The sequence below is a fragment of the Prionailurus bengalensis genome, chromosome C1 (assembly GCF_016509475.1).
Source record: "Prionailurus bengalensis isolate Pbe53 chromosome C1, Fcat_Pben_1.1_paternal_pri, whole genome shotgun sequence".
NCBI classification, from domain to species: Eukaryota; Metazoa; Chordata; class Mammalia; order Carnivora; family Felidae; genus Prionailurus; species Prionailurus bengalensis.
The window spans coordinates 30888446-30897423 of NC_057345.1; the positions used below are offsets into that span (position 1 = coordinate 30888446).

The window sequence follows — 8978 nt, forward strand, 5'->3', positions numbered from 1 at the left end:
AGATAACTAGTGAGAACCAAGTAAGGTCTACAGTTAACAGTACCGTACCTATGTCAATTTCTTAGTGTTGGCAAATGTACCATGATGATGCAAGATGTTAATTTTAGGAGAAGATAGGTAAAGGGTATACAAGAACTCTCTCTACTATCTTTGAAACTCTTGTGTAAATCTATAATTACTTCAAAATTTAACAACCAATAAAGTAAACAGGGTTTCTTAACCTCAGTACAATATATTACTATTTTGGGCCAAATAAATCTTTGTTGTGAGGAGCTGTTTTATGCAAAGTAGGATGTTTGGCAGCATTCCTGGTCTCTACCCAATATATGTCAGGGATCAACCTCCCCAGTTGTTACAACCAAAAATGTTTCCAGAAATTGCAAATGTCCCCTGGGGGGCAAAATGATCCCATATTGAGACCACTGATGTACAGTTGTGTAACATTAACACACAAAGTTATCCATAACATACTGCTAAGACTGGGAGGAGAGCAGGACACAGAAGAATAGCAAATGTATGAGTCAATTTATGTAGAAACATACACACATAAATGGAACCTTCAGGACATTATGCTAAATGAAACAAGCCAGTCACAAAAGAGACAAATATTATATGATTCCATTTATATGAGGTATGTAAGAGCAGTCAAAATCATAGACATAGAACGTGAAATGGTAGTTATCAAGGGCTAGGAGGAAAGAGGAACGGAGAGGTATTGTTTAACGAGTACAGAGTTTCAGTTTTACAAGACAAAAAGTTATGGAGATAGATGGTGTGATTATGGTTACACAGCATTATGAACGTACTTAATACCATTAAGCTGTACAGTTAAAAATGGTTAAGATGAAGGTATCTGGCTGGGTCAGTTGGCCGAGAATGTGACTTTTAATCTCCAGGTCGTGAGTTCAAAAGCCCAATCAATGTTGGCCGTAGAGGTTCTTTTAGTTTAAAAAAAAAAAAAAATGGTTAAGGTGGTAAATTTTATGTGTATGTTACCACAGTAAAATTGGGAATAAAAACAAAAAAACACATAAGCACATTTGCAAACATACACAAATGTCTAAAGGATGTGCACCAGCATTTTAAAATGTTGAACCTTTGATGCCAAGACTATGGTGACACTTCCTTTGTACTTTTCTGTTATTTGGATTTTTTTTTCAAAAACCAAATCCTATTGATTGTCTCTAAAATGTCGAAATGGTTACTTCTCCCCAGCCGCAGACCAACTCCAGCCCCTCTCACCCAGGCTAATGCAACCAAATCCTAAGCTGTTTATCACTCTCTAACCCACTCTCCATCAGACTTACCCTATGTAACAGATTCGCTATCGCTTCCGAATTTAAAACGCCACGCCTCCTGGCATTCCTTTCAAGGGCCTCTGCAACTTGTTCACAGGGTCCTGTATTTTTAGTTTTACCTCTTACTACTGTTCCTCAAGTATCCTCCATGCCAGATAATTCCTGGTCATTCCTTGAAAACATACCATACACTTTTATTCTTCCTTTACTTTGCTCATGCTGTTCTTTTGTCAGGAATAGTCTTCCTCCTCTGTCTGATGAAATGTATACAGTGGGTACAGGGGAAAAGAATGGGATGCAGGATGAATGGGCAAATAAGTAAGAAGACGTGGGGGAAAAATATAGAATAGCCCAGAGACAGAGTTCAAGAAAGGAATTTTCTGGATGGGTGAGATAATGATAGTGCCTACCTGATAAGGCTGTGATGAGACTAAGTGAGATAATACATGTCAAACTTTTAGAACAGTACCTGGCATACAGACTATTATTGCTTACTACATTGCTGCTATTATTATTATGACTGTTCATGGTGTAGTGGTATGAGCCTGAACTCTGGATGCCACAATGAGGAAGCAGCAGTGGTGAACCTGTAGCTCCGAACCAGGGCTCCAAAGGTAAGCAAGGCGGCAAAGAGGACCCCAGTCTGATTCAAGTTTATCTAAAGAATTCAAACTACACAAGAAACCAAAACCAATTTAGTTAAGACACATACAAGCAGATACGAATCACATACGTGAATTCTTACATACCCCAAGTAACTTTTACCCCTAGAATATACTACATTCCTTTTGAAGAAGAGCTATTTCAACACCCTGCCCCAGGCCCTGAAGCCTCAGAAATCTGAACCTGCAAGTCCCATTTGTGCCCTCCCACGATTTCTCATTTGGCCAGTAGTGACTTCTCTTTCCCTACAAAACATCGAAGGTTTGATTCCAAAGTTCTTCCCATCGCTGCAAAAAGGTGAACATACAGTATATGAACAACCCACCAAGCTGAATACTTTAGCCAAAGGAAAACTACATTCAGTCACAGTGGAGGTGAATCAAGGAATCTAGAGACGCAGACAGATTTTTGGGAGGAGGCAAAACTTTTGAGACTTCCTTCTTAGCTTCTTGTCATGCTCAGTTGTTGTTTTTTTAATGCTTATTTATTTTGAGACCAAGAAGGAGCGTACAAGTGGGGGAGGGGCAAAGGGAGAGGGAGAGAGAATCCCAAGCAGGCTCAGCACAGAGCACGACATGGGGTTTGATCCCACAGACTGTGAGATCATGGCCGGAGCTGAAATCAAGAGTCAGATGCTCAACCAACTGAGCCACCCAAGCACCCCCAGCCTCAGTCTTTTTTTTTTTTTTTTTTTTTTTTTTTTTTCTTAAAAGATCGCCTCTGTTCAGTTGTGGCAAGCAGCCTCCAGACAGCCCCCATCTCTCCTGGTTAACAGGTTTTTGTGGCTTTTATATCGTGTCCTACTAAGCCACCGTGATTCACACTCCCTTCTCTCCTTTCATATCCCTCTCCCATGCATCCCTGATCTCCCTTGAGCACTATCAGACAAACAGTCCTTTGGTTTAAAAAAAAAAAAAAAAAAAATACTGCTCCTAAATTATGTCCCGAAGCAGACAAAAAGAACCCAGACTCCACATCTATTAGATGACACATAGGCTGCTCACTAGTCAGACTGCCAAAAATCATTTGCTTCTGCTCTTGTAGGTTTAGACAAACATAAAGGGAACAGTGCTCCTATGTATGACTACTGCTTCTCCACAGGACTTGAAGAACTAAGGCATTAGGGATACTTCCTCTCTATAAACCCAAATAGAACACTTTGTGTATTTATCTCGTGGCATATAGTTGGCAGTCTGTATTTCCAGGCAGTCATTGTACATCTTTTGGCAAGTGCCTTCATGTTTCTCAGTACAATGTTTCATCCAGTCACTGAAGGCGATGCATTGTACCTTGAATTTACATGCCAAGAAAAAGACTCAGTCTGAAAAGAAGACCTTCAGTATCATCTTCCTGCAATATATTAGACACTACAGAGGAGTTAGAAGACCCAGATCCAATTCCCAGGTGTACCAGTGTCTTGCAGCGTGATCTCTAGTGTGTTCTTTAATCTTCTGTGCCTCAGTTTTTCCATCCTGGAAAGCAGGGATTGTATTACCTGACCCTCCTTAAATTTAGACTCTTACTGCTGACTAACAATATTTATGTTTCTATGATTTGTGAAACCGGCACTTGGAAAACTCAGGAAATTAAGCACAAATGTTGTTTCTCACTATAATCACACCTGCCAGGCAGAAATCCAAAGTAGAGCCCAGCAGGAGTCCCTAAGCAAGTAATCCCTCAGAGAGTGTTTCTGACTTCCCACTCAACAAATCAAGTGCATGAGAATGGGAAGCAAGAAGCCAGGCAGGACCTTCACATGCTACATGGCTACAGAAGCAAGTCATTATCTGTTGGGCTCCAGGACAATATTATCACCCTAGATATACTACCCTAAACATTCCATTGTGGTTTTCCCTTGAAGAAGCTACCTTGATATACTTACTCAATGTTCACAAAAAAACAATCACTTTCCCTGGATGGGAAATGCCCCAACAGGGTTTGCCTTAGGATCACCCTACAGTTAAGGCAGAACAAAAGGAAAACGAAACAAGTATGAGGTGCTAGACAAGTTAAGATTTAAGACAGTGTTTTACAATCCTTTTTGAATTATTAGTATACTTGTGAAATATGAAATTCTGGACATCATTCCAAAAGTGATTATTAAAAAGCAAATATTTGTTTTTTAAAAGATCAACTTGGAAGCCTGAAAGAACTTTCTAACTATCACACTTTCCATTTGGTCATCCTTTGGTCTGTGTGGCTGTACAACAAAGTTTACAGCTCCGACTAGGCTCTCCACAAGGCCAAGTTTCTCCTTTGTTTCAGTAAACATTCTCTGCCTTTAGTATCATTAAATTATTGACATTAAATTATACCTCTTAGTGCAGCAAGTTTTATCCCCATAGGCAATGCCTCATGTGGCCACCACTCGGCTCAACACTCCATTTGACAGACATCACTATGAATTCACACTATGATTCATAATATGAATCCTCAAATACATTTTATATCCTGATCAAAATGTAGCACACTCCTGTGAAAGAAGAGTGGCGTACAAGTTAAGAAATACTCTCTAATGACTGAACACCACAGCCCCTGCCTCATCTAAAGGGGATGGCTTTGTGTGGATAAGGCAGTAGACGTGGAAAGTAAACACCTATGTTCAACTCCAGGTTTGCTACTTACTGCCAGACCTTACTGCAAGGCCTGTTGTCTTACCTGTGAAATGACAATGATATTTACCTTATGAGGTAAGGTAGAATAAAAAGCATATGTAAGTATTTTATAAACAAATTTGCTATGCAAATTTAAGTTGTTATTATCATTCTGCCTGTGTACTTATTTGAAATTGAAAATGCTCTTTCAAGGAGCTGGTAATCCAACATTAAGAACGTCCTTTTGTACACCTGAAACTAATGTGCCATTGCGTATCAACTATACTTCAATTCTTTCTTTAAATGTCATTTTTGTTCACACACTTATAAAAATTCTGAGTCAACCGCAAGTCACTAAAAAGCACCATCTCCCTCCACTGGATAAAAAAACAAGTGAAACACGTAACAGGGGCATGGTAAGCAAAGGTAGAATGAAGAACTGCATATAACCCCATAAATGGGGCAGAGATACTTTATATCATTATTTCGACTGAAAAGTAAAATCAGAGGTCAAAGTTCTCCAATGGGAATCAAGAGGAAATGATACAAATATCCACAGTACAATCAAAACTAAACACAACCTATAGCCAGTTCAGGAGGCTCAATAATCTTCAAAGTGTTTTCATACATTAATTAATCCTTGTGGTGTCCCTAGGACAAAAGAAATGTAATTCCCATGCTCTAGTTACTTATATAACCACACGAAAAATCTGAATGGATCAAGATGTGCCATTTTAATACGGCAAGTCAACAAATACTTCATCAAATATTAAGGGTCTAGGGGCGCCTGGGTGGCGCAGTCGGTTAAGCGTCCGACTTCAGCCAGGTCACGATCTCGCGGTCCGCGAGTTCGAGCCCCGCGTCGGGCTCTGGGCTGATGGCTCAGAGCCTGGAGCCTGTTTCCGATTCTGTGTCTCCCTCTCTCTCTGCCCCTCCCCCGTTCATGCTCTGTCTCTCTCTGTCCCAAAAATAAATAAACGTTGAAAAAAAAAATTTTTTTAAAAAAAGGGTCTACCGTATCATCAGCACTATATGAGGCTCATTGTCCCATACACATGACCTGTTTTACAGTCAACAAAACCTCTAGCAACCTCAACCTTACGGCACACAGCTATGAGTAGAGAAAGATTTCTGAGAAATGGGTAATAGCTATTAAAGAGCTATATACAACACTCATTGCCAGAACCCACTAACTTACTTAAAAATAAATGTAAAATTAAGGGGCACCTGGGTGGCTCAGTCAGTTAAGCGTCTGACTTTGGTTCAGGTCATGATATCTCACGGTTTTTGAGTTTGAGCCTTGCGTCCAGCCAGCTCTGTGCTGAGAGCTGGAACCTGCTTCAGATTCTGTGTCTCCCTCTCTCTCTGCCCTTCCCCCGCTTGCATTCTGTCTCTCTCTCTCTCTTTCAAAAATAAACAAACATTAAAAAAAATTATTTTAAATAAATGTAAAATTAAGACGACTTACTGAGAACACTCTCGACTGGGCTACGTGTGGTGTTTGAGGAAGATGGGAACAGGGAGCAGTGGTGTGTTATTTTAAATAGGAGGATCAGAGAAGGCCTCATAAGGTGACATCTGAGTAAAGATGTGACTGAAGACAGAAAGCAAGCCACGTGGTTAAACAGACGAAGAAGTTCCACCAGGCAGAGGCAGTCAGTGCAAGAGTCCTGAAACGGCTCATACCTGTTACACTCTCCACCCCCCAACAGACTTTCCCCTTGGAAGTCCTGTTGCCACTCCCACTGTGCGGTGCCAAACCTTCCTGACTTCCTGCCCTGCTCACCATACTCTCCCAGGCCCACAAACCTGAATCCTGAATCACATGGTGTGCATTATTCTTTCAGCGATCAGTGGTCAACTCACTGTGACATGATGACATCTTTCTTTTCCCCCTGCATTCCTAACACCCACCCCCAAATCCAATTCATCAGGCACACTATTCACAGATGAATGCTTCTTACACACTGCCTTCCTTCATCATATTACTCATCCCCCATTCCACAATATCCGCAAAACCTAACGAACAGCCTCCTTTCACCATCCTACATACACACATGCCCATTTCACCTTCTAAATCTTCCTTCATGTTCTCTCCTTTGACATAATGCCTTTCTTCTTTCTTATCTATCCAAACTTGACCTTTCAAGTCCCTTTTCAGAGAGCTTTCCGCGACTAACCACACCAGTCTTTGTTGACTTCTTCTCCCTTCTCAGAAACTGTATGCTTTAGCATAAAATCTAACATTTGCAGTCTCTCTCCTCCCTGCCCCATCCACCTTGCAGAGCATCATTAGTATCACAGTTCAAACACTACTTCTGCTTTATTTCATGTTTAGCTGGACTAAAACTCGCTGAGGAGAGGCACTATGGTTTTTCTCTCCAAAAGGGCCTTGCGGAAAATAGCACCTGTCATGTTTTTAGCACTCCGTGCCGTACTATTAAGTGCTTTACACACTTCATCATGTTAATCATCGCAATTATGTTGCGCTGATATTCTTCTTCCTATTTTACAGAAGAAACAAAGGCGCAAAGAGTTCAGGCTGAAATCACATACCTTAGAAAAGACAGGCCTGGGATTTGAGGTAAAGTCTGTCTCTTGAAGCTGACACATCGTAGAGGTTGCAAACAAACATTTGTTGAATTATACTCATCATTTCATGTGTGTTGACGGGTCATGTCCCTCCAAATGAAACCATGCCCTGAGGGTTACGGGGTGCAGTGGGAAGGACTGCCCTTCCTTGCTGAGTACCCATCAGGTAGGGGCTAGACTCAGTGCCAGGCCATTTCACACTCAAGCACCTCATTTACTCCAAAACCTCATTAACTGTAAATTACCCTCAATAAATAGCGTGTGTAATTCCTCCATCACAGATTTACCCCAAATGTCACCCACTCTCAACCCGAGGCCAAATGCACCCAGGTGCTGTGTGTAGTACACACTCCTTCTGGGCTTTTCCTCTAACTAAGGGAAGAGGACAAAGCCTCCCGACTCCCATCAGCCAGAGTAGGTTAAAAAAAACCTCTAACCTCAGCTTACACAAATATTTGCCAAGTGCATGGCCCTGGCCTTCTTCAGGACCCTGCTCTTCATTCTAAAACTCATGATTTCGGGGCGCCTGGGTGGCTCAGTCGGTTGGGCGTCCGACTTCAGCTCGGGTCACGATCTCGCGGTCCCTGAGTTCGAGCCCCGCGTCAGGCTCTGGGCTGATGGCTCAGAGCCTGGAGCCTGTTTCTGATTCTGTGTCTCCCTCTCTCTCTGCCCCTCCCCCGTTCATGCCCTGTCTCTCTCTGTCTCAAAAATAAATAAACGTTAAAAAAAAATTTAAAAACAAAATAATAAAAAATAAAACTCATGATCTCACTTATTAAGCACCACAGCCCTGAGGGCAGGTGGCATTTTTTCCACTTCACAGATACGTTAAGCTCACGTGGCCGACGGCAGATCCGGAACTAGAATCCAGGTCTCGATGAATATCCATCCTGTTCCATACCCTCAGGAGGCACTCATAGATGGTAACCAACTTATACCGGTGTCGCTGAATACTCTAAGTAGCAAAGGCTCTGCGATAATTTTCATTCAAAAGATATTTATTGGACTCCTGTCAACCTTGTAGGTTCAAATGCTATCTCCTCCCCTTATTCGCTGTGTGACACAGAGAAAGCCGTTCCATCTCCCTAAGTGAATTTTCTCACGCGCAAATGGAGAGAACAGAATCTACCAACAGCAACGTCGTGAGAAGTAAATGAGATGAGGAAAGCCAATCAATCGCCTGGCACTACGTCTGGCACATGGTGGGTGGGCACGTAGTAATTATGGGTTCCCTTCACCTGCCCAGTCGGTCCCACAAGCCTCAGGGTTCACCCACTACACCCATGCGACAGGGTATCCACTCCGCCAGAGGCCCGCACGCGGCCTCTGGGTTTCACAGGCCCGTGGACAGCCGCACTGTCATACCTGCATGGAGTCAGCGCTGACGATTTCGCCACCGAGCCGCTGGCCTAGCTGCAACGCCAGGGTGGATTTGCCGGTGCCGGTCGCCCCAAGAATCACTACAAGTGGCAGTGTCCGTTGCAGACCCCGCAGCCCGGAACCCACAGAAACTGCTCGTGCAGCCGCTACCGCCGCCATCTTGAAGCTATCTGCGCTTGTGCAGGAGCAGCTGTCCCCATGGCAACCGTCAGTGCGCCTGCGCAGACCTAGGACTCCGTTAGGATGAGTGGAGAGGTGGGAGCGGCGCGACCAAGGCTTCTGAGCTTGAGAGGCTCTCGACCTGACTGCCCTCAACTAGCTGGTGCCAGCGCCTCGACTCTCTCCTCTCCCCTCTTTGTTGTTTTAACAACTGGTAATCAATTTATTAAAAAGATTTTTTTAACGCTCTCCTCTCTTAAATGGGGGATGGCAATCCTATCTCAAATCTATC

The 8978-nt window shown here is 42.8% G+C and overlaps 1 protein-coding gene across 7 annotated transcripts in view; it reads right to left on the reverse strand.

Moving 5' to 3' along the window:
* The window catches only part of TRIT1 (tRNA isopentenyltransferase 1), a 43069-nt gene extending 34360 nt beyond the window's left edge, over nt 1-8709 (reverse strand). For 2 of the 7 annotated variants that reach the window (XR_006296993.1, XM_043578704.1), the window contains exon 1: nt 8513-8709. Coding sequence is in view for 6 of the 7 variants with exons in the window: in XM_043578704.1 (XP_043434639.1) it covers nt 8513-8686 (174 nt within the window). In the remaining variant the exon portion in view is untranslated. The remainder of the gene's footprint in view (nt 1-8512) is intronic. The other 5 variants (XM_043578703.1, XM_043578700.1, XM_043578702.1 and 2 more) reach the window with 4 other exon arrangements.
* Between the last annotated feature and the right edge of the window lie 269 nt (nt 8710-8978).